The sequence below is a fragment of the Elgaria multicarinata genome, chromosome 6 (genome assembly GCF_023053635.1).
Source record: "Elgaria multicarinata webbii isolate HBS135686 ecotype San Diego chromosome 6, rElgMul1.1.pri, whole genome shotgun sequence".
Taxonomy (NCBI): domain Eukaryota; kingdom Metazoa; phylum Chordata; class Lepidosauria; order Squamata; family Anguidae; genus Elgaria; species Elgaria multicarinata.
The window spans coordinates 103380686-103405916 of NC_086176.1; the positions used below are offsets into that span (position 1 = coordinate 103380686).

General features: G+C 44.8%; 1 protein-coding gene across 1 annotated transcript in view; it reads left to right on the plus strand.

The window, feature by feature from the left end:
- Positions 1 to 20702, plus strand: part of NARS1 (asparaginyl-tRNA synthetase 1) — a 35967-nt gene extending 15265 nt beyond the window's left edge. The window contains exons 6-16 of the mRNA XM_063128212.1: positions 261 to 339; positions 2742 to 2812; positions 4660 to 4746; positions 7233 to 7454; positions 10523 to 10722; positions 12554 to 12689; positions 14036 to 14149; positions 14783 to 14914; positions 16155 to 16286; positions 18709 to 19670; positions 19977 to 20702. Of these exons, the coding sequence (XP_062984282.1) occupies positions 261 to 339; positions 2742 to 2812; positions 4660 to 4746; positions 7233 to 7454; positions 10523 to 10722; positions 12554 to 12689; positions 14036 to 14149; positions 14783 to 14914; positions 16155 to 16286; positions 18709 to 18840 (1305 nt within the window). The 3' untranslated portion in view covers positions 18841 to 19670; positions 19977 to 20702. The remainder of the gene's footprint in view (positions 1 to 260; positions 340 to 2741; positions 2813 to 4659; positions 4747 to 7232; positions 7455 to 10522; positions 10723 to 12553; positions 12690 to 14035; positions 14150 to 14782; positions 14915 to 16154; positions 16287 to 18708; positions 19671 to 19976) is intronic.
- The last annotated feature ends 4529 nt before the right edge of the window (positions 20703 to 25231 follow it).

Here is a 25231-nt window from a genome sequence, read left to right on the forward strand (position 1 = left end):
TGCAAAGGGAGCTTGTTTAGAGTTCCTGTGTTTATTATATTGCTTTGTTTTCAAACATGAAAATATGTTTTAAAATATGTGCGTCCGTTGTGTGTGCTCTCTGCTTATACGTTTATATGTAAATCGGGGTTTATATCATGGATTTTTAAAATGTTTTTTAATCTTTGTAAACCTCCCAGAAAGCTTTGGCTATTGGGCAGTTCTAGAAATGTAATAAGTGAAATGAAGCAAATGAAGCTTACTCAACTACCTTGTTACAGGTGAAAATTCGTGCCCTGGAGGCCCACAGAGGGGAGCGAGTAAAGGTTTTTGGCTGGGTCCACAGATTGCGTAGACAAGGTGAGTACCATGTTAAAAAGTAATCCATTCTGTGTAGGGAGAAGGATCAACACGAGTATGCTTGGGAGCTCCGACCCTTGCAAGGGTTGAAGACATATAGACTTCAGATGAGCCTCAGTTCCTCTTCCTCAATTCTCCTGTGATCTGTGAGGTAGGTGGAGGGTCTAGTCAGACACCTCAGGCAAGGTAGGAGCCACCATCTTGGATTCGATTGCCTTTTAAGTGCTTGGAGTGGATCACATGTAGAAAAAGCTTTAGGAACCTCGAAACCTGCCTTGTACCAAGTTAGGATGTTGACTTCACCAGGGGTGTTGAACCTAGAGATGTAATATTAACGGAAATTTTGGAAAAAAATTCAGGAAAAAATGGAAATTTTTGGAAAAATTGAACAATATACTTGCAGTATTAGCACTTTTTACAGATTGAAAGTCACTGTTACTTTAGGAACATAAAATATAATTATGTACAAGTTTTGTAATAAAATCACATTTGGTATATTAAAAGTACAGTGTATTCAAGCAATTATTACAAATTGAATTTACTTTTTTAAAATATTATTATTATTATTATTATTATTTATTTATTTATTTATTTATATAGCACCATCAATGTACACGGTGCTGTACAGAGTAAAACAGTAAATAGTAAGACCCTGCCGCATAGGCTTACATTCTAATAAAATCATAATAAAACAATAAGGAGGGGAAGAGAATGCAAACAGGCACAGGGTAGGGTAAACAGGCACTGGGTAGGGTAAAACTAACAGTTTTACTGTTAGTAAAACTAAATTTTTACTTTTTGTAACAAATGGAGCCTCTTTGGTTTTGGGTAGTTTATAAGGGGCAGGCAAAAAAACAATTTAAAAAACCAAGAAAACAGAAGAAACCATCAACCTTAGTATGTCTCCGGCAGTCCTCCACAGTGTTAAGCAGACATGAAGCACTCATTCCCATTAAATGAAATGAGAAAAAGTCGGGGACGAAAATTCAATGAATATGCATGAAATTTAATCATTTTTCTGAGCTACAGCTATCATCAGTTTCAGTCTCTGCTTCAGTGGCAGTGCCCCCTAGAGGCAGAAATGCATCTTGCTCTTACATTTGAGAGTTGTAGTCTCAGTTTGCAACCTAGGACTTGCTTGTCCTCGGTGCACAGAAATTGTAATAACCTGATACGGTACATAGTTTTTAGAAATCATTTGGAGAAGTAACTATCTGAAGACCTTGTCTTAAACATTTTATTCATCTTGCTAAAATAAAATATTCCATAATCCATTTTTTCTTCATTTTTTCAATTCTTCCAATTTTTCAGGAAAAAAACAAAAAATGCCCCCATTTTTCTGTTTTTTTTCTCTGGCCTTCACATCTCTAGTTGAACCTCAGGGACTGGTGGCCAAATCTGGCCCACCTGGGGTCCCAATTCAGCCCTCCAAAGTTCCCCAGATGGGCACAGCCCCTTGCCTACACTGATGGCAGTGGCTCTCCAAGGTTTCACACAAGAGTATTTCCCAGCTGTACCTGGAGATACTGGGAATTGAACGTGGCACTTTGTGCATGCAAAGTGTGCGCTCTACCACGGAGGTAGCACACTTCCCCAGACTTAACTCACATCTAGGGATGTACCAATGTTATGTACAGGGAATTATTTGTTTATCATATGTGTGGTCCATAAACTGAAGATCTCAAAGCAGATGGCCACAATAATGCAAAACCAACAGTTTAATTCAAAATACTTAAAACAACAGACTCAATAAAAGCAGCATATTTATAAAACTAAGAAATTGTATGCAAAACCCCGAGGCAGTATAAAAGCAATATTGGAGAAAACAGCAATTACAATAATTCAGTATGAAGGCCAACAGGGTCATTGTTTAGTAAAATTACAATTTTGTGAAAGAGCTAGGGATCTCGGTCAGCAATCTCCCAGTATTGTTATATAACACCGGTTCTTTGGGGAAAGGCAGTTTAATTTTGCAGAATGACAACCTAACCTTCCCCAGCCTGGTACCCTTGTGATGTGTAGGACTGCAATCCCTATCATCCCCAGCCAGCATGGCCTTCGTATTTCTTTAGTCAACCATTCCAGCAGGCTTTTGTTCACAAAAGCTTGTCGTCTTCCATAATGTGGCTAGTTTTTAAGGCAGGGACGATAAATTTGTGGTCCACCAGTTTTTGGCCTACAACTCCCATCAACCCTTGCCAGCATAGCCAATGGTGAGAGATCATGGGTGTTGTAGGACAAAACATCTGGAGGGCTCCAAGTTGCCAGCCCCTGCCTTAAAGATGTTTCAATTGTCAGTCTTCACTGGGTTTAATGGAAAGAGTTTTGAGGATGTAGGAGGCATTTCAACAAAAGGGAATTTAAATGTTTAAATTATTTACTTCTTTCTCTTTTTAAACTAGGGAAAAACTTGATGTTTATCGTATTAAGAGACGGCACAGGCTTTCTTCAGTGTGTTTTGTCTGATGAACTGGTAAGCTGTTTTTCTCTGTCCCTGCGAAGCCTCCACGCCCTCACACACACAGTCAGGCTCACACACAGCCAGTACGCGTGCTTTTACTCTTTTTGGATGTCTTGCGTCACATTGAAATTGATGTTGCTCTGTATTTTCTCTTTGTTACCAAGTGACGCAAAAGAGAAAATACAGAGCAACATCAGTTTCAATGCATACATATGAGGTTTGTGTGTATATATGAAAATACAAGTTTCTAAGATCTATACATAAACTTCAGACCAAATATCTAAATTAGTATCTATTCGCAGGTGGTGTCCATATACCACTTGTTCAAATGATGAAGGCCTTGTGAGGTCTTCAATCTATTGAATCTATGTAGCCGCATTTCTTTTCTTATCTTTTGTTGAGATTTAATAATAAAAAATAAGTTAAAAGGTGGGGGAGAGAAAATACGGCGAGAGAGATGTGACAGGACAGTCCGTCATGGCTTAATTTACCTGTGGGGGTCTGCCATGTCGTGCCATTAGCCCACTGGTGCCATGATTGCATGTCACCCATAGGCACCCATCTCATCGTGCCTTGTCCTGTTGAGCGAACCCAGGAGGGAGCGGTTGTTTGAGCGTTTGACAGCTCTCAAATAACCCATGTCTTGTTTAAGGTTGTTTGAGCGTTACCTAACCCTCAACAACCTCTGCTGCCTGAGTTTGCACAACATGGCAAGTCGTTTGCCTTGCAAAAATGGTGCCTGTGGGTGTCCGGCACAATTTGACAGCCTCCACAGATAAAACAGCCTGCGTTGGGCTGTCATGACTTGTGAATAGGCTCATTGAGAGGAGGTCTGGGTACACGGCATCTTCTTTGATATCTGCTATTCCGCACTGAGTGTGTTATCCTAATTTCATCAAGGTGGCAATATGCAGCCTCCATGCCCTTCCTGTGATCACTGGGGTTCAGGGTGCTGAATTTGGGTCCGATCCAGCTTGGCTTTCCACGTCTGCAAATTTGCTTTCTTTTTACTAACTGAGACTGCCTGCCCCTCCAGCTGCTCCTCCGCCCTCCGCCTAGCAGCTTCTACTTCCTCCTGGAAGCTGAAATTCTCCCATGGATGCTTGCTATGAATACCTTTGCAACTTTGCCAAGCCTTGGGTCCCCAGATGTTGTTGGAGAATACACCCCATATAAAACATATAAAACTAATATGGCTATAGCCATCTGAGGGTCCACGTTTCAAAGCCCCTCATTGAATAATTCCTTGGACAGGAGTGTTTCTCTTTTACTTTTATTCTTGTTTAAAATTAGTGCTGTGCCGAAAAATTCGACCATTCCATTTCCGGTGTTTTGTGGAGGGAGGGGGATGCAACCTTGGGTGAAAGAGGCTGGGAGATTTGAGAATTTCGGAGAACAGGTTTACCACATCCCTTTTTAAATGTAGGCAGTAGTCTTTCTTTTCTTTTCTTAAAACATCCTTGGCATTTTCAGGAGTTCAGGAGTGCTTCCTGGATGCTTATTGGAGAGGGCAAAGTCACATGGTCTCCACTAGGTCTCCACTAGTCATTCAGGAAGAACTGCTGGAGTCATCCAAATGCTGGAGGAAGGGGGTTGTTGTTGTTGTTTGTTTTGTTTTGAAAAACTACAAAATAGGAAGAAAGCCCTATAGCAATCAGCTACACTTTAAAAAAGATAGGTTGAAACCCTGCCACATCCCCAGGGAGAAAATTCTCCTAATCCCACCCCCCGCAAAAGAGGCAGAAAAGACAATGCCTCTTTTGCAGGAAGAGAGAAAGTTCCCCAAAATAGGGGCCAAGATTTGGCCCAGAGCTGGCCCAAAACACAATGGCTGTATCTTCTCCCGTTTCCTCCTCTAGTGTCAGTGTTACAACGGTGTGGTCCTCTCCACGGAGAGCACAGTTGCCATCTATGGAACCCTCAGCCTTGTTCCGGAAGGCAAGCAGGTGAGTGCGTTTTGCTGCCGGGTGAGTTGGCGGGCTGAATGTTGTTTACTCCGCTTGTTTCCAAACAGCCCTTTTTCAATCTCGTTTTGTCTGTTTGGAAACTACGTTCCCAAAAGAAGGCGGGCAGTTTGTCTGCTTCCCTCCTCAACTCCCTGTCCAAACACTGAAAGACAGGGCAGGTTGAATGTCCGGGCAGAAGACTTTTGTATTGGACGTGGGAGGAGTGTTCAGTCTTGGGATGCCAGAGAAATCGCCAGTGGATTTGAAGGCGATCAGATTTCTGTCAGTCTGACCTGCGGAGTCCACAAAAACAAATCCAGTTCTGTCAATGAGTGGACGAGGGAATGAAAGACGCCTGACAATCCATGAAACACCAACGGAATAGAGCTAGCCAGATCTGTACATCCCTAGTTCAGTCATGTGAGTTCTCCCTCCTGCGGTCTGCAGTTATGCAGTCCAGTAGACCCTGGACCACATAATTCGGCTGATGGTGTAGCTCTGCTCCTGCATTGATATGGAGATTGAAATGTAGACATTCCATTTGAAAGCCAGAAATGCAGTCTGTGCAGTGGAGAACTGCTGGTGGAACCCTGTATTAACAGCACACCTCTTGTTCCCCTGCTGTTCCAAATTCCTTGAATGCCTCCCTTTCCCACACAGCCAGGAACGCCCGTCTGGCTTAACTTCACAGGTTCTCGATGAAGAGCAGAATTCTGCGATGAAATGTTGCAGTGTTGAGTGCTCCCTATTGACAATTCCAGCCAGTCCATTCCTCAGTCAGGGCAGCAGCTGGAGGAGTCTGGTGTGGGAGATGTTTGGCTTCCTACCCATAAACTTCGCCACCTCTGCTGTTGTGCTATCTTAGATACATAAGCAGTGGCACTCGCAGCCTGGACGCTGGAGAGTCAGTGGGCCTGTTCAAACAACACACTAAGCCATGGTTAGGCCGCTAACCCTTTTGCAGCAAATGGTTAGTGAAAATATGTTTAAACCATGGTTATGTAGGCACCATGATTAGGAATGGTTCACATGACACGCTAAGTCATGGTTCATACGAGACACTAAGCCATAATGTTTATCTCAAAAAGCTTAACCACCATGGCTTAATGTGTCTTCTGAACAGGTTCAGTAGTGGTTAGAGGGTTGGCCTGGAATTCAGGCATGAAGCTCACTGGCTGACTTTGGGTCAGTCCCTGACTCTCAGCCTAACCTACCTCACAGGGTTATTGTGAGGATAAAATGGAGAGGAGGAGGTGGAGCAAGTAAGCTGCCTTGAAAAAAAGGCGGGATATAAATATAATGATAAGTAAGTAAAATTGGAGTGAATTGTGATCTTCTTCCCCGTCTTCATCTATTTTTACCATTGTGTAACATGAACTGTAGTCAAAAAATACCTGAAAGAATCTGTACCCCTGCCCTGTTAATGAATTTACAGTTTAAATAAATAATATTTTGAGACCGCCGTTGACTGTTTTAAGACAATGTATTTTTAGTATCAAACCAGTAGGTGGAGCTCTTAGAGTACATAGTGAAGGAATATTAAGCAGCGTGAGGAAAATTGCCCGGCCTTTTCGGTACCATTGGCACCATCCATGTGGCAGTATTTGCTTAGATGTTAAAAGAGTATAGCAGCATCATAGAGTATTTTAATGGGACATTTTTTCAAGCCGTTGTTTTCTGAATCACTGTCTAGGTGGATTAAAAGAGCGTAATGTTGTCATCTTAGTCCATTATTGACATTCAGCTGAAAAACCTGAAAGTAGTGAGGGAATGTTTTGAGTTTCAGCAAATTCTTCTTTGGACTTCATGTAGTCTGCCATACTCTTAAGGAAGCTCTTGGTAGACTAATTAGGTCACGCTTTTTAGGCTAAGGATTTTATATATATACCACTCTGAAATCCCTTTTGAGCTGAAGGCACAAAAATAAAATATTTAAAATAAACTCAGTAAAAGCTCAGCAGTTAAAAAGAAAAGTCTTGGTAGCTCACCTGAAGAGTTATTGGGTCAGGCCAACCAAATCTTTGGAGTAAGAGAGTACCACAGCTGGATTGGTACAAGAGAAATTAATATTAATATTATTACACCTTTTCCCCCCCAGTACTGGAACTCAAGGCGGTTTACAAGACAACAAAGCCCCAGTCTCATCTTTATATCTGACCTTCTTACCCTGTTTTTCTCCTCTTCTCCAACTTTCTGAACTGCTCAGAGAGCTTCGGCTATGGGGTGGTATAAAAATGCTAATAATAATCATAAATGGCTGTTCTGCCTGCTGATATGGGGTAGTATGTAAGTCCTGCATAGAGTAGACCCATTGAAATGAAGGAGACTTAAGTTAGCCAGGACTAACTTGTCCCATTCTTTTCAGTGGGTCTGCTCTACATGGGACTAACATTGAGTACTGGCCATGGTTTCCTGACAGACTTGCACATAGCATGTTTCAGGTGGTGAGAAGACGGTGCCATGTTTGTCCTGTCATTTCTCTCTAGGCTCCTGGAGGCCACGAGCTGAGCTGTGACTACTGGGAACTCATAGGCCTGGCTCCTGCTGGCGGAGCCGATAACCTGGTCAACGAAGAGTCAGATGTGGACGTGCAGCTGAACAACCGTCACATGATGATCCGAGGGGAAACCCTAAGCAGAATCTTAAAGGTGCGCTCCACCGTCATCCAGTGCTTCAGGGATCACTTCTTTGACCGAGGCTATTACGAAGTAAGTATCTCTGTCGCTTTTTGATCTTAAATGACGCTCTAGTGCTCTCTGGAATTTCTCCTAGTGTTGTCCTTAAAAGAAATAGGTTTGCAGGTCTGTTACAAAACATATCTCAAAATGCTCTGCAGATGGAGGTGGGTGTTCTCCCTTGCATGCGCCCAGAGTTATTGAGGCTGGATTGTAGGTCATGCTTGAGGATATTTATGTAATAATAATAAATAAATAATACATTTATTTGTTACCCGCCTCTCCCTCTGGATCGAGGTGGGGTACAACACAAATAAAACACCATAAAATACATACAAATTCAAATGTTTAAAACTAATACATCATTAACTTCTTTCTTGTATCTGTCTGGCATGTGTGACAAATTGTGGACCTTCAGATGTTTCGGCCTACAATTCCCATAAGCTGCAGCCAACATAGTCAACGGTGAGGCATGATGGGAGTTGTAGGCACAACATTTGGAGGGCCACAAGTTGCCCATCCGTGCTGTACAGGGTCACCAGATCTTGTGGGATTTGCTGGAGCCAATCAAAAGCAATGTTAGAACAGAACAAGCAACATGTTGAATCATGAGCAGGAAATCGAGAGGTGTAAGTCCCAGAGTTCCTTAGTTCCTGCTGGCATTTCCTGTCCATTGCTAGGGAGAGCTAACAAAGTGCAGGACGGAGGAGCAAGAACCATAATAATCGGGGGCAGTGAGATCCCTGGAACAGTGGGAACTGGTGCTGCTGACAGGATTGATGGCCCCCAGTGTGCGTGGAAGAATTTACTTTTGACACCATCCTCTAAGAAACAGTGCCTGAAGCACATACGGGCAGCCCATGTGCCACCAGACGCAAATGTCCAAGCTGCCCACCACCAAATAACCCCCCTTGTGCCGCCATTGCGATTATGCAGGGAAAGACAAGGCATGAGGACAGTGGTGCGTTGTTTCCCAGCTCAGTCGCACTCCCGACACCCTGCCAAACTGCGGTTTTGTCAGGAGTGCTCTTCCAGAACATTTGAGAACTACAAGTTCAATCGCAGCTTTTAAAGCTCAGCTAAAAACTTTTCTTTTTCCTAAAGCTTTTAAAACTTGATTTTGATCTGATTTTTATACTGATAGTTTTACTCTACCCTGTGCCTGTTTGGTGCATTCTCTTCCCCTTGTTATTGTTTTATTATGATTTTATTAGAATGTAAGCCTATGCGGCAGGGTTTTGCTATTTTATTGTTTTACTCTGTACAGCACCATGTACATTGATGGTGCTATATAAATTAATAATAATAATAATAATAATAATAATAATAATAATAAGAGTGTGATTTTAAATGTTGAAGATGGCTCACAGGGAAAGCCCTCCCTGCAGGGTCTTCCGTATCTAAATTGCCCCACCCCCACCCCAAAACAGCAGATTGCCTCTGTGGAGAAGAGATGTGGATTGATCTCCGCACACAGAGAGGCGAGGTTTAACCTTCCCCATTTCCTATGTGCTGAGATTGGGGAGAAAGTCTGTGTGTGTTTGTGTGGGAGATGGGGGGAGGGGACAGGAAAGAGTGTACATGTGTGTGTTTGTTTGTACACATGTGCATGTGGGACCCTCAGCCCGCTGTCCATTGCCACATGCAGCTCTCGGGGGCGGGGGTCAAAAAGTTCAGCCACCTCTAGCCTAAGAGATAATTATTACTTGTTTATAACTAATACACATAACATGTCATATCTGGCTGTAAGTACAAATCGGGCATATTGATACAAATCAAGCAGCAGCCAGAAATGTAAGGAGTTTAACGAAGGGTCCTAAGGAAGCTAAAGGACACCAATCAGTATTTCCACGGGTGCCCATTACCCACTTTGGTTTGTACTCCAGCCACACCCATTCCTGGAATGGGATAGCCTAGCCACTGGGATTCATGCTCTGGTAACCTCATGACTAGACTGTTGTAATGTATTCTATGTGGGGCTGCCCTTGTGCCTATTTTTGAAGCTGCAGCAAATACAGAATGCAACAGCTAGGATTTATTTATTTATTACATTTATATACCACCCCATAGCCAAAGCTCTCTGGGCGGTTTACAAAGATTAAAAACAGTGACCATTAAAAACAAATACACAAAATTTTAAACCATAAAAAACATAAAAACAGACAATATCCATTTAAAAACAACTATTCTGGGGTCAGTTAAGAAAGAAACTCAGCATATGATGTTAAACGGCTGGGTGAAAAGTCTTGTCCTGGCGCCGAAAAGATAACAATGTTGGCACCAGGCGAGCCTCGTTGGGGAGATTGGTCCATAATTGAGGGGCCACCACTGAGAAGGCCCTCTCCCTTGTTGCTATCCTCCGAACTTCCCTCGGAGCAGGCACCCAGAGGAGGACCTTAGACGTTGAGCATAGTGCTGCATGAATACAATGACTAGGTGCTGCCTGCGTACAAACAACTCCCGCCAAAACTCCCCCCTCCATGCAACTGCCAGAGACACGGGAGCCCCGTCCTCCCCTCCATATGGTCACCCTAAAGGCAACAACAAACCCCACCATTCTTACAGCAGCCATTTTGAAGGAGTTACCAAAACTAATCATTTGCAAAGTGCAAAAGATTATGCCTGCAGTTAGGGAGTCCAGGAATGAGCCTGGACTCCATCATTGGAGCACCTAGCCATACACATATTACGCCTGAGTTTAAAAAGAACGGCATTGGCTGCTTATTAGCTACCGAGTCATGTTCGGGGTTCTGCTGTAGACATAACGAAGCCCTAAACTAGTTGGGACCAGGATACCTAGCAGACACAGCCAACGCCTGAAATCTTCAGAGGAGGTCTTACTGGTCATTCTGCAACCAGTAGACTGTTGCTAGGTAAGATCACAAAAGCAGGCCTTCTCAGTAGTGGCACCCACCTTCCAGAACATTCTCCCACATGTGGTTCAGGAAGCAGAAACTGTGGTTTTTCAAGTGCCTTTTGAAAATGGATTCGTTTACACAAGCTTTCCCTATGACACTGCTCTGCTTGGCTGTTGTTTTTGTTGCAATGGGGTGGACAGAAAGAGGTGCTGCTTGTAGTAATATCTCTGTTTTCTTTTCTAGATCACCCCACCAACATTGGTCCAGACGCAGGTAGAAGGAGGCTCCACTCTGTTCAAAATGGACTATTTCGGCGAAGAAGCTTACTTGACACAGTCATCGCAGCTGTACCTGGAGACTTGCATCCCAGCATTGGGAGACACCTTTTGCATCGCCCAGTCGTATCGGGCCGAACAATCTCGGACACGCAGGCATCTGGCTGAGTAAGGGACCATTTGTGGAATAGCCCATATCATGCATTATAGAGCAGAGCAGCTAAGAGGCCTGCAGGTATCCATAAGGACATTAGAAGAACCATGATGGATCAAGGCACAGGTCCATCTAGTCCAGCACTCTGTTCTCACAGTGGCCAATCAGCTGTCAACCAGGGACCCACAAGTAGGACGCAGTGCAACAGCACCCTCCCACCCATGTTCCCCAGCAACTGGTGCGTATAGGCTTACTGCCTTGGATACTGGAAGTAGCACATAACCATCAAGGCTAGCAGCTATTGATAGCCTCCTCCTCCAGGAATTTCTACAACCCCCTTTTAAAGCCATCCAAATTGATGTCCATCACTACATCTTTTGGTAGTGAATTCCATAGTTTAACTATGCGCTGTGTTCCTTTTATTTGTCCTGTAGGGGATGTTGTGTTTATTGACCTCATGCAATCACCGCATTTACCCTTGCTTAATATTCTGGAATATAAGTATGTTCTCCTCATACAGGATCTCCTCCCCCAACCATGAAATGACAGGATTGATTAATGCATCCCCTGTGGGGGAGAAAGTCTCTCTGTGTTTGTGTATTTGGGGGGGGCGGTGTGGTAGGGAAGCAACAGGGAAGGGTATACATGTGTGTGTTGGTGTATGCACATGTGTATGTGGGACCCTCAGCCAGCTGTCCGTTGCCACATGCAGCTCTCGGGGGCAGCAGCCAGAAATGATGAGGAAAGAGCATGTGAGGGCATAGTTTGTACCCAGTGATATTTGAACCGGTTCTTTTTGTAGAAAGGGGGTAGACATTATTGTAATAAATAATAACAATGCTGAAGGAAACTCAAGCTGCTCTTTATTCTGGATTCAGCAATGCTAGAAAACCAAAATTGATTTTATTATTTATTATCAAATTAAAACAACAACAATAATCAAATAACAGCAACAATAGTAGTAGCTTTACTTGAGACAGAAGTCTTAAGAGTGGGTTGATCTAGTCAAAACATGTCAAGTTCTACAGCTCAGCAACCATTAAGTAGAAGCGTTGTACATTATGGGTAATGTAGAAGAAGCTGCTGAACTTATCAGACAATGAACAAGCAAGTAGGGAGGAGTCAGTATGCTAGAGCACATGCTTTGCATGCAGAAGGTCAAAATTTCGATCCCAGCATCTCCAGGTAGGGCTAGGAAAGAATCCCGTTTGAAACCCTGGGGAGCCATTGCTGCCAGTTGGTGTTGGCAGTATTGGGCTAGAGGGACCAGGGGTCTGACTCAGCAGAAGGCAGCAGCTTCCTAGATTTCTAAGTACACAAAGCCTGCAGTTGGATGGTTAGTTCAAATCTTTTTGAACTAAAAGTAACAATTTGGAGAAGCTAGACCACAAATATTTTGACTTTTTTCTTCTCCCCCTTGAGCAAATAGAAGGTTCGTGAACCTTCCATGCCATCACACAAGTTCAGCCAATCACAGCCTTCAGCATTGCAAGTTACAAGGCTATATTGATTAAAAATAAATAAAACCCAGCAACAAACAGGATATTTAAGTTCAATCTCTGCATTCTTGTAGAACAGGAATGCTACTTTCAGAGGAGGCTTATTTGACCACTCAGCTCCCTCTAACTTCTCTCGCTCATCCTCTTTGAGGCTGTCCATGGGCCCCAATTGACTAACCTTAATATGTGTGGGCACATAATCCAATACATGATTATGTGGACTAGTGGCTTGTCTAGATTTGTTTGCAAGGCTGTATTAAATGAAAAGGCTTGTGGCTTCTTCGTGGTGGTTTTCAGGCAAGTTCTTGGCCTGTTTTATAGAGAAGACCTCGGCTTTCTCCCACAGATACACACACATTGAAGCTGAATGCGCATTCATGTCCTACGAAGACCTGTTGAGCCGTTTGGAGGATCTTGTCTGTGACGTAGTGGACCGAGTCTTGAAATCGCCTGCGTCCGACTTACTGTACGCCCTCAACCCGGTAAGTGGCAGTGACGAACGTTGAAAAGCTGTCCTCATCTACTCCAAGATCTTTGCTTCTAAATCTTCAGGGTCACTTTTCTCTTGAACCTCTCTGCCAAGCAGCCCCAGTGCATCTGCCAGTGGATTTTGAGGGAAGTTCTGAGGAAATGGCCATTGACCCCAGCTAGCCTGGCCAGTGCTCAGGAATGTTGGTAGTTGTTGCCCAAAACGTCTGGAGGGCACCAGGTTGGGAAAAGCTGTTTCTTAAGGTGCCGCACTGTTAGGGTCAGGACCAGGATCAGGCTTGTTCTCACTAGTGTGGGGGACAGGGTTTCGGAACCTGAATCAGATTGAGAGGCAGAAGGGGAAGAAGCAGACGTACACCAGTCTAGACAGGAAATGGAGTATGAAATTCTTCAGGAGTCAAAGAGGAATCTTCTCAGGAGCTTATCAGATAGGAGGCTCAAGCTCAGAGATCACCCTCCTCCTCCCCTCTGAGAACTTTTGTCTTTGTTGGAGGGGGAAGGAGTTGACAAACCCCAAGTAGAGTTGAGAAGAGCTGGGAGGCGCTCCACTAAGTTAGCTATTCAGGAGAAACTTCAACTTAAGGACCCTCCCTGAAGGAGGGATTCCGAAGAAATCTTGTTGAGCCATACAGAAAACTGCAACTGTCTTGCTTTGCTAAGTTAATTTAGCTTAGAAGATAGCTCCTAGCATTCACACTCCCTTGAAGTGTGAAGAGATGTCTATTTACTGATTAAAGCTTTGTGGATTGCACAGCAGACCTCTTTATTGGGCCTGTTCAGAAGACACCTTAAACCATGGCTTTAACTAAGATGAATAAGGCTTTTTGCTTTATTCACCATAGTTAAAGCCGTAGTTTAAGGTGACTCCTGAACACGGCTTGGCTTTCTGGCTTAACCACCATGGTTAAAGCAATGGTTTAAGGTGTCTTCTAAATGGGCCCACTGTCTCACATCTCGGAGAGAGATTAGAATCATGACACACACTTGGCTCCCCGCCCCCCATCATTGTCATTGCACCATCCTGATACATGATGCTTTATAAAGAATGAAAGGGTAGATCTCTGCCGGGAAGAAAACCCCAGGGAGACCACAGAGGGAGCGGACTGGGTGGCAGGAATGGAGGGAGGAGTAAACATTCGGAATAGAGGGAGGAGTAGACGGTTTTAATACTGCAAGTAGAGATGGTTTACTTGCATGCTTTGAATTGCAAGTCGTCATAGCCTAATGTGTCTTCAGGATGGATTGGGACCAGCCAGTGTGGATAAACAAATGAAGCTATTGGGCTTGTTTTGGGGATCCTGTGGTCTTTTTCAAGTGCGTCCTTCTAATGTAATTGCAGAACTTTGAGCCTCCCAAGCGTCCCTTCAAGCGAATGAACTACGCAGATGCCATCGAGTGGCTCAAGGAACACGACGTGAAGAAGGAAGATGACACCTACTATGAATTCGGAGAGGTAAGCCCCTCTTTATTGTTGCTGTTTTTTAAATCCACCCGTATCTCTTCCTGTTGTTTAAAATGTAGCTATTGGATTATTACGGAACCTCTTTCAGTCTGAGAGCTGAATTCTATTTCTGAGGGGCTTTGGGGAGGGGGGGGTCACATTCCAATGGTAGGCGGGGCCAAAGGAAAAAGGGGGCGGGGCCAAAAGCACCAACCTCTTTCTTTTCAAATCTCTTACTGCCGGTAACTAAGGCTTAGGAAAAGTATTTCAACCTTTGAGAATCGACCATGCTGGGCTGGGGATGATGGGAGTTGTAGTCCCACCAATCTGGAAGACCCCATGCTTATGGGCAATACTCCGATGGAGTGGAGAAGGTGAGCCTCCTGTCTGGGCGCGAGCAGTCTTGGACTCACGGCAGAGTTGACCACAGACAAACGATAGACATCCCAGCCCTAAGCGTGGCCGTCTGGTCCTGGCTATATAAATGAGCAGGTCGTCTGTAAAATGAGGTTCAGTAAACTGCTTTGCTCAAGCGGTGGCTCTGCAGAGGGGAGAGTGGCTTAGCACACGGAGGTGGCGCAAAGCCAGCTTCAGCCGAAGGAGTTGGCGGCGGCTGACGCTCATTCGTCTTGCTCTTAACCATAGGATATTCCGGAGGCTCCGGAGAGACAGATGACGGATGCCATTAACGAGCCGATCCTGCTGTGTCGATTTCCTGCCGAGATAAAGTCCTTCTACATGCAGCGCTGCCCGGAGGATTCCCGTCTTACCGAATCTGTCAGTTGGCCTTCCCAGCATGCATTGCATGCAAGATGGCTGTGTGTGTCTGTGTCAGGCTTCCTGATGTTGTTCTTTCCTCCTCATCCCCTCCACGTAAAACGCCTCGCAGATCTATTAACGTAGAGATGTGAACCTAAGGTTATCAACCACGCGTGGTCTTGAAGCCAATGAACCGATAGGATGTTTTAAAAGATCAAAACGGTCCTACCAAGGCCTGCCTTGTTTTAAGAGCAATTGATAAGGGAGCAGGACTTTTAAAAGATCACAAGTTTCAAGGGCCACTTCACACACGTGTGTATTTCACTTGATTTCTGACATTTGGCACTGATCCACCTGGTCTGCAGAGTAAGACAGAAAGGTTCTGAACTGGGTCAGTACAGACTGTAGGTAGGGGAGCGTTGTGTTTTTGAATGCTCCCTGCATGTAGCAATGCAGCTCCCTGCGTGTAGTAATGTAGCACATCAGGGAGTTCACTTTTACACACACACATACACACAGAGGTACGCTCTAGATTCTATTACTGTGTAATGTATACAGTGTTTCTGACTCGCTTAAAAAGTGTTATGTGCTCACTCGTGTACATAAGGCAACACTTGATGCTACGGTCATGCATGTACGGAACCGATCTTTCAGCCAGGTTTGGAGCACAACAAATTTGCCCAGGTGTAGCTGACATGCTGATCTTACATGGGTCAACATAATGTTTGCCGTCGGACGGCCAGGCCTCAGTATTGCTGTGAGGAGGATAAGTTGATCTTTCAGATCAGTGCTTTGATGGGAGTTGTAGTCCCGCAGATCTGGAGGGCACCAGGTTGGGGCAGTCTGCTGTATAGAATCAAGCTCGTATAGGATAGAACCTCTTGGTCAGAACCTGTATGCTGCTACTTTGCATCTGCTTTGTGGGATTGGGCTGTAACTGAAGGGCAACAAAGTCTTGGTTTGCATTTGCTCATGTTTTCATCCTGTGGGTTACTTTATAAGGTTGGAGGCATGATCCTGAGGAAAAAAACAAGGCTTTTTACGCTGCATACCATCCTGAAATCTGATGTGATGTAACTATCTATAACAATACAAGAGGATGTGTGTCTTTCTGTCCATCCATCTGTCAGCACCATAGTGCCAAGACCACAAAACTTAAACGCCTGAATCTTGGCATGCCTACTAAGGAGACCTTAGGGGTGTCTGTCAAATGCTTGGGAGTAGAGCAAAATCTTAACCTGGTGCCTTTTTTTGGTAGGTTGACGTGTTGATGCCCAACGTTGGTGAGATCGTTGGAGGCTCGATGCGTATTTGGGACAGCGACGAGCTGCTGGAAGGTTACAAGAGAGAAGGCATTGATCCCACACCTTATTATTGGTACACAGATCAGGTGCGTAGTAGTTTGCGTTGGTGGCTGTGTTCAGTTAGATATATATATATATTGGTTATCAAGCATCGCAGGAGCACTATAACTCCCATCATCCCCTGGCTGGGGATGATGGGAGTTGCAATATGTGAGGGTCGAAGTAGATGAGACGCTTTTCATGCAACGCCCCCCTGGTTGAGTGAATGGCTTTTTAAAAGGAAACCACAGGGATGTTGTGGTTATGGGATGATCCGGATCACAATTGCAGTAAGTGGCAAAGGGGTTTGCTTATTTATTTATTTTATTTAAAACATTTCTTGGCCGCCTTTCAGGGCAGAATCTCTCACAAGGTGGCTTACAACAATAAAATACGTAAAAACAGTTAAAGTATTTGAAAGCAATAAAATAGCAATTAAAAACAATAAAACCAGCAAGAACAACAATAGCAGCAAGAACAGTACTCATAATGCAGCCTTCCTCAACCTGGGGCGCTCCAGATATGTTGGACTGCATCTCCCAGAATGCCCCAGCCAGCAGAGCTGGCTGGGGCATTCTGGGAGTTGTAGTCCAACACATCTGGAGCACCCCAGGTTGAGGAAGGCTGTCATAATGTGTTTAAAGGCCCCCGCATTTCCTGGATCCCCATCTGGATCTGTGCAGCCAGGCCTCCTCTTTGGAAAAGCGCTCCTGCTTCTTCTGCAAATCCTGTTGAATTTGCGTGAGCTTTGAAACCCGGGGCTCGTGTGGCAGCAGAAATATGAAACTGCCTCTTCAGCAGCCCTTGGGTGACCCAAACGGTCAGGCTTGACACATTGTCGGTTGCAGTTGGCTGGTTTCCGTGGCAGGGGAGACGTCTCTGTGCTCGCCGAAGGAGCGATTTGCCATCCCGATGGGTTGCAGTTTTGCATTGTTGTTTCCCTGCCCGGAGCCTGATCTGCAGCTTTGAGAGCCTTGGGGAGAGGTCTTCTTTCTTACTTACTTACTTTCCTTCCCCCTCTCCTTCAGCCTACTCTGCTAGTCTTATAATTTTTCAGGACAGGCAATTTTCTTTAAAAGGATTCTGTCTACAAGAGAGTAGCCAATTGGCTCGGGCTCTACAAGCCAGGGCAACTTGCACGGGCCAATAACAAGGCCCGAGCAGAAGCACGGGGGCAAATTTCAGCACTTCTCCCCAACATTAAGCCAATGCTGGAGGCATAAGGCCCATTCCAGCCTTACACCTCCAGCATGGAGCAGCCATGGTTCATTTTCCTCGCCGTGTGTCGGAAGTGTTTGTACTGCACCGTGGGCATTCTGCTGTGCTGTTAAGGGTGAAGAAGTGCTGGTTTAGTGGTTATAGTTCTAGATCCAGGGCAGCAGAGACTTGGGTTCAAATTCTCACTCAGCCATGAAGGATATGGGGTGACGGTAAGCCAATCTCTGACTCTCAGTCTAACCTACTTCATAGAGTGGGGGGGGGGCAAGATGGCATAACCTCACCTTGACCTCTTTTTGAAGAAGGTACGGAGAATGTGGATAGGGAGACATTTTTCTCCCTTTCTCAAAATGCTAGAACCCAATGGGGTCATCCCATGAAGCTGATTGGTGGGAGATCCAGGACAAATAAAAGGAAGTACTTCTTCACACAGCGCATAGCTAAACTATGGAACTTACTACCACAAAATGTCGTGAGGACCACCAATTTGGATGGTTTTAAAAGGGAGTTGGGTAAATTCCTGGAGGTGAAGGCTATCAATGGCTACTAGCCCTGATGGTTGTGTGCTATCTCCTGTATTCGAGGCAGTAAGCCTGTGTGCACCAGTTGCTGGGGAACATGGATGGGAAGGTGCTGTTGCACCATGTCCTGCTTGTTCATCCCTGGCTGATGGCTGGTTGGCCACTGTGTGAACAGAGTGCTGGACTAGATGGACCCTTGGTCTGATCCAGCAGGGCTCTTCTTATGTTCTTAAGGTTGGGAATACAAACATCAATCAATAAAATAACTTTTATGATTTGGGATCTGGGGATCGAAGCAGCTGAAGCCGTAGATATGCTCCTGGGTTCTCTTATTGCAGGGATAGGTAACATGGTGTCTGTGGGCACCAAGACATCCCCAGACACCTTTGTGGGCACTCGGCAAGATGACCTTTTTTTAAAAAAAATTAACGTGTTCTCTTATGGGCAGGTGGAATTTCTGTGAAATACGTTTCTGTTGGCAGTGAAAAGTGTGACTTCAAAAGAGTGTGTTGGGGCTCCCCCCCCCGCCTTGTCCTCAGTCTTTGGGGTGGGTGACTTGTCCTTTGCCATGCCTCTCATGGCAGCCATTTTGTGATGGTGCCCAGGACAGTTTCTCAAATCGCCATGTGGGCTCATGGGCCAAAAGGGTTGCCTACCGCTGGGTTAGAGAAGGCTTTTCCTCCTGTCTGTTGGGCAATTGAGTGATGATGCTTTTCCTTTGGTTTTGCAGCGTAAATACGGCACGTGCCCTCACGGTGGCTACGGCTTGGGCCTGGAACGATTCCTAACCTGGATCCTAAACAGGCACCATATTCGGGACGTGTGCTTATATCCACGCTTTGTCCAGCGCTGCAAACCCTAACCGGGATCACCTGGTGGATCATCTCTGGCCAACATTAGAGCGAAACCCTCTTCTTCGCCCCAAAGAGCTATTCCCTCAGATACCTGCAAACAAAATCAAACGTACAACGGTTTTTTTATTTTTCAAATGAAAATACAATAGCTTTGAATTTCCATTTAAATGGCTGCCCACCGATTCCGGAATCTTCTTTTTCCTTTGCCCAGCCCCTCCCACCTTTATCAATTCTGTTGTGATATTTGAACTTATTGATTGCTAGTTTAAGCAAGCCAGTATGCAATACGTAGAGGTCGCACGTTCTAGAACAGCACTTTTAACACAGAGGTCCATAAAAGCATTAGGGAATTTGATAACCTTCAAATTTGGGGCTTGATATTTGGCTGGTGGTGGGGGGGGAACTATTAAAATGATTTTAAAAACACTTTAAGGTTTTTTTTTTGGGGGGGGGGGTTGCAAATGACAAATTCTCTAGCAAATGTAAGATGCAATGCAGTAGAATGATAAAAAAAATAGCATAGTGTGAAGGAAATTCCTATAGGGATTTTTTTAAAAAACCCTTTTCTTAAAGGAAGTTTTAGGTTTGGATTCTTAGACAAGGCGGGGGTGCAAAAGGGGAGCCCACTGCACATTTAACTCTGCCTTGAGAAAGTCTTCAAAGGAAAACATTCGGAAAACATTACCCTGAAGTTGTAGCAACCTCCTCTTTATTTTCATGATTGTGCTGCATGAAACTGGTGTTGGGTTGAAAGATGTGCCCTTGAGTTGAGAGTGCGAAACATGTTTGCGCCACACTTTTTAGTTTCACGTGTAAGAATAGTGAATCTTGTGTAAAGGTAGAGTGACCATATGAAAAGGAGGTCAGCACTCCTGTACTTTTAACAGTTGTACTGAAAAGGGAATTTCAGCAGGTGTCATTTGTATGCATGCAGCACCTGGTGAAATTCCTTCTTCATCACAACAGTTAAAGCTGCAAGTGCCCTGCCCTCTTTTGTATCTGGTGACTCCAATATAGCTCCTGCAGCTTTAACTTTTGTGATGAAGAAGGAATTTCATCAGGTGCTGCTGAAATTCCCTTTTCAATACAACTGTTAAAGATACAGGAGCCCTGTCCTACTTTTCATATGGTCACTTTAGTAAAGGGGTATCCCCAGCTGGGACAATAGTGAAAAATCAACCCTAACCCATAGCACTTGCAGGGAGATGGAGGCATTGCTATCTCTCAGTATATTTTCATTATATCTGCATTTTGAACTTTTCATTAATTGATCACCCGGCTTGCTGGATGACTACTATTTAGGCTCCCAGTTCCTTCAAAATGTTCTCAGCAATTCTGCTCTTGTGAGAAACTTTTTATATGTCACACTTGGTCACCTTGCCTTTCAACGTGTCAGCGCTTTGCAGTTGATTAAAAATAACATAAATTTGACATGGCTTCCCCACAAAGGACCTTGGGAATTGTAGTTTTAGGATGGCTCTGATCATTCCCAGTTCTTTGCCCACCAACTGAGCTATGGTGTAAAAGGGAAGCCAGCTGAAATTTATGGGCATATCCTTAATATTTCCTGGTCAGCAAGCAACTAAGGTGGTAGACCTTGGACGCTGCTCTTTCAGTTTCCTGAACACACAGCATTATGAAACCTAGTTTTGAGCCATCAGAATAGTTCACTGGAACAAGTTACAGAATGGACATGGGTTTTTTTTGGATTCCTGCCTCAGGACTTAAATCTGGGTGGCTTACTCTTATCTATATCTCTTCTCAACTGTGTTGTCAATTTATTGGGTAATTGTTGTGCATATCCCTATTTTCAAATCTGGCAATCAATAAATTCATACCACTGGGAGAAAGAATGGATTGTCTTTCATTACTGCATTGTGTGTTTTCATTTCACCATTTCTTAGAATTTCTGCTGATAAGGGAATTCTTGAATGGGGTGGGTGGGGGAAAGTGCTGCTTCTGTTACCTGAGATCTCCCGGATCACAAGACCCATGCAACTTTCTGTGATTCCCTCTTCGCCTCATGGCAGGTGCAAGGAATCCTGGGCTGCGAAATCTGATGTGTGCACCGAACCGCCATGCAGACCATTTTGTGTTGCCAGTTAATTGGCAAGCAAAGTATGATCTAGGTTGGAGAGGTTTCCATTGTAGAAACGACCGTGTGATCTCTTAGACGGAGATGACCAGCTCTCTAGACTTGGTGGAGGATGCTCGGAATATATCCTAGATACAGTCACTTACCCATAATGCTTCACTCCCATGTTACTGAGATGCTCAGCATTGATGGTTTTGGATCTTGCATTTGTGTTGCTATCACCCTAGCAAGAATCTCATCTCATGGCAACTAGGAGCAAGAAGATGTTGATGGTAATATGCTAAGCTACTTGCCTTTATGAAGTTCATGAGTTAAGAGTTGCCTTCCTGCTGTAAGCAAAGCTTGGGCGTTCTGGATAAAGGCAAATTCCTTCCGGATTACCACAGCAGCTCCCTAGCCAAGCAACCTATGAGGATACCTTCTAATTGGCCAATCTAAAGCCTTGGTGGGAATCATCCACACCTCAAGGTAGATCTGCCGATTAAAGCACTACCTGGGCACACCTCATAGTAAGCCTTTTGTCCTGTATACCTACCTGTCCCTTGGAAGCATGGCTTTTGTAATGCTTATGCAAAACAAAGGAGACAGAGTTCCCAATGAACAGGTTCAGAACAAACACTCTTTAATTGCAAAGAACCAAATAACGCTGGCTGGACCAGTAAATTTCTTTTTAAAAACAGCAACAATATTGCTTGATGCAATTAGACTGGATTATTTCTCAGAATAGTCATATCAATAATGAACTCTTAATAGGTTTTCAAATACAACAATACTGGCAATCACACCAGAAATTTATATCCAGCAGTCTACAAATATATATATACTTGCAGTCTACTACGGACCCACCAGTAAAATTCTATTCCGACTATGGGAGGTCTCATTCAGGTAGACATAACTCATAAGAGTTTATAACTCATGACAACTTGCAAAGACTGATAATGTTGGAAAGCAATTTAATATTCCTGTGTGAATAATCAACTGTTGTTCGGTAAAGTCAAGACAATCTATTAAATTTGTGGGATAATGGTGAGATGGTTCTGGGTTTTGCAGCTCACCCTTCCCAGTGGTTGCAAATTGTCATGAGTTATAAACTCTTATGAGCTATGTCTACCTGAATACCTGAGAAAGAACTTTTGTAATGCCTAGCATCTGACTTTAATCCACTCAAGCAGCCAGGACTCCAAAGGAAGTTTACCCTTTCATCCCCCAGAGCCACACTATTGTACTATATCATTCAATCTCATCCGGAGTCTGCCCAAATTTGCTGCCTCTTTCTGCTCATAAGAACATATGAAGAGCCATGCTGGATCAGACCAAGGGTACAGCACTGTCCACACAATGGCCAGCTCAGTGGCGACCAGGGACCCACAAGCAGGACACGGTGTAACAGCACCCTCCCACCCACGTTCCCCAGCAACTGATGCTCCCAACCTTAAGTCTTCTCTCTGCCCTTGAGTTTGGCCATGCAGCATACCATTTTTAGCTTGGGACCCAGTGTGGAAACTTAAGTAGCTCCAAGATCTGCCCAAGGCTCACACCACAATCTTCTTGTTCTATCACCTACTAAGAGCAGCATGCTAAGGGAATGATAAATAAAACATTTTCTTTCTATAAACATGGTAGAATAAAACCTCCATGATTCAACTGTCCCAGTTGGGCTGCTCAAGCTTTGTCCCCTATTTTGCTAAGGTACACTGTAAAATCAAACAGGTGCCACCATGGCTCTGCAGATTTCCAGTATGCTGGGTACATGCAGCCTTTTGCAACCTGGTATGTTCCGTGGTGGTTGTGAATTATGGCAATTGCAGTCTCAACATATCTGGAGGGCACCAGGCTGAGGAAGGTTTGGTACAGATGTGAACAAGGACACTCGGTCACAATTAGATGACTACAAATTAGAGCAATAATGGGCAGGTTACTATCTGACAACCCTGCTATGCTTCCTTCTCTTGTATCTGTAGCATACTTGACTAGGCCATGTACTTTCAGTGGTATACTACCTCTGAACAATGAGGGTCCATGTAATTGTCATGACAAAGCTCCATTGATAGATATCTCTCCAGGAATGAGTTGACTGCCCAACAGGCCACAGTGTACTCATGCAAAGCTACAGAAGTCTGTACAGCCCACTTAGAATTGAGATCTTGCCGCATGCAAATCAGCTGCTTATGTTTTGTTGCTCTTGATGTGGAATAATGCCTCAGGCCACAACGCAAAGTGTGATGGTGCGTTTGGGTGCAAAATGCAGCTGCAATATTTCCAAACTGCTCTGTATCAAGATAAGCAGAGTAAAGTGCGTAAGCTTTTTTTGTGCTTCAGCCTGGTCACAATGCTGTTCTTTTATTTATAAAATCTTGGCATCTGTGCCTCTGGCCAAAGAAATAACGGAGCTCTTAAGCCTTTTGTCTGCTTTCTTTTATTGTTTATTGTGTGACATTTTTTAGTGCATCCGAGCACAGGATGGTGAGTTGGATTCAATAAAACAGCAGGGACTTGATCTCATAGATATTTTTAAAATTATGTTTTTATTGTAAATTTCAACAATACGAAACAAAACTAAAAAAGGGGGAAAGGAAAAAAATGTAGCTACATAAATTTAAATATAAATTTCAGTACATGTATATCCAGTACGTGTATATGAAAATATGGCTAACAATTATACACAAACTTCAACAAAAGGAGGCCAAATATACAAATAAGTATCCATTTGGAGGTGGCGTTTATACACCACCTGTTCAAATGTTGAAAGCTTTATAATTTCAAGACATTGCATTATAGGAGGTGAGTGTTTACCTTCTAATGTTGTAATAGCCTTTTAGCGCGGAGAATCCATTTGCACTGACCATGCGTTAACTTCCAGGAAACAGGTAAATAATTTAAAAGGGTGTATATATATATATATATATATATATCAGTTGATATTGAACAGTGTTCCAATACAAAGTTTATCCGTATAATAAACTTCCCCCAGAAAGAGGCAGTCTTGTTCTCATAGATCAACCAGTCAATTTCTCTGCCACAATGATTCTTGAAAATAAATTCTTACTTTTGTTTCATGGTTCCTTGTTTTGCCCTGGACATTCAGAATCTCTTGCCTATGTCCATAGAAGTTCTCCCCTTCCTGAACTGCATTAACTCTAAAAACAACAGTAGGAAAGCTAACTAAACAGGTCCAAAAGGTGACAACTAAACATTGAAGTAGTACATTGATTTATATTCCTAACTTGCATCACCATCTGTCTGGATTGTAAACAAAAGGGATTGCACAGTGTTGCTGCTCTACGTTTGGTGCCAGTGTGAAATCTGGTTGGCGTCGTGTTGCTTGCAAGCGATGAAAGTCACCCCAGAGCTGCCCTCAGACTGACAATTGTGTGGGTCATCTAGAGCAGTATGCTTTAGCTATTTTTAAAGCAGTGGAAATCTGCCTGCATTTTTTGGAAGTCAATGGCAGACAGCAGGGGTGGGTGGGGGATGAAGAATTGAATGCTAACCCGACTGGTTATGAAAACGCTCCATCATACATTTTGTCAAAGGGCCTTGCTAGACGAGGCCTTAGCGCGCTGTGAGGCCCGGTTTCCCTGCTGTGCGTCCAGATGATGCACAGGGGAATCCGGGGTCAGGCTGCGCTGAAGCCTCCCCTAACGCGCCATAAGTGAAGTCGCTTATGGCGTGCCTTTTCCGCAGCCCCGGCCTCAGGCGTCTAGCAAGGTCCGTGGCTTTTTGCGGCTACTCGCTTGCGAGTAGCCGGGAAAAACCACGGACTGGGCACAGCGCTCATATGAGCGCTGTGCCCATCGGGCCGGGGGGATCCCGGGGGGGGGGATGGGGGGGAAGGCCGGACCGGCAGGAGAGGGGGATGGCGGAGGGCGACACAGGAGACGGCGAGGGAGGGCGGAGGGCGACACAGGGGACAGCGAGGGAGGGCGGAGGGCGACACAGGGGACGGCGAGGGAGGGCGGAGGGCGACACGGGACGGCGAGGGAGGGCGGAGGGCGACACGGGACGGTGAGGGAGGGCGGAGGGCGACACCGGGGACGGCGAGGGAGGGCGGAGGGCGACACCGGGGACGGCGAGGGAGGGCGGAGGGCGACACGGGACGGCGAGGGAGGGCGGAGGGCGACACAGGGGACGGCGAGGGATGGCGGAGGGCGACACAGGGGACGGCGAGGGATGGCGGAGGGCGACACGGGACAGCGAGGGAGGGCGGAGGGCGGCAAAGGGGATGGCGAAGGAGGGCGGAGGGCGACACGGGACGGCGAGGGAGGGCGGAGGGCGACACGGGAAGGCGAGGGAGGGCGGAGGGT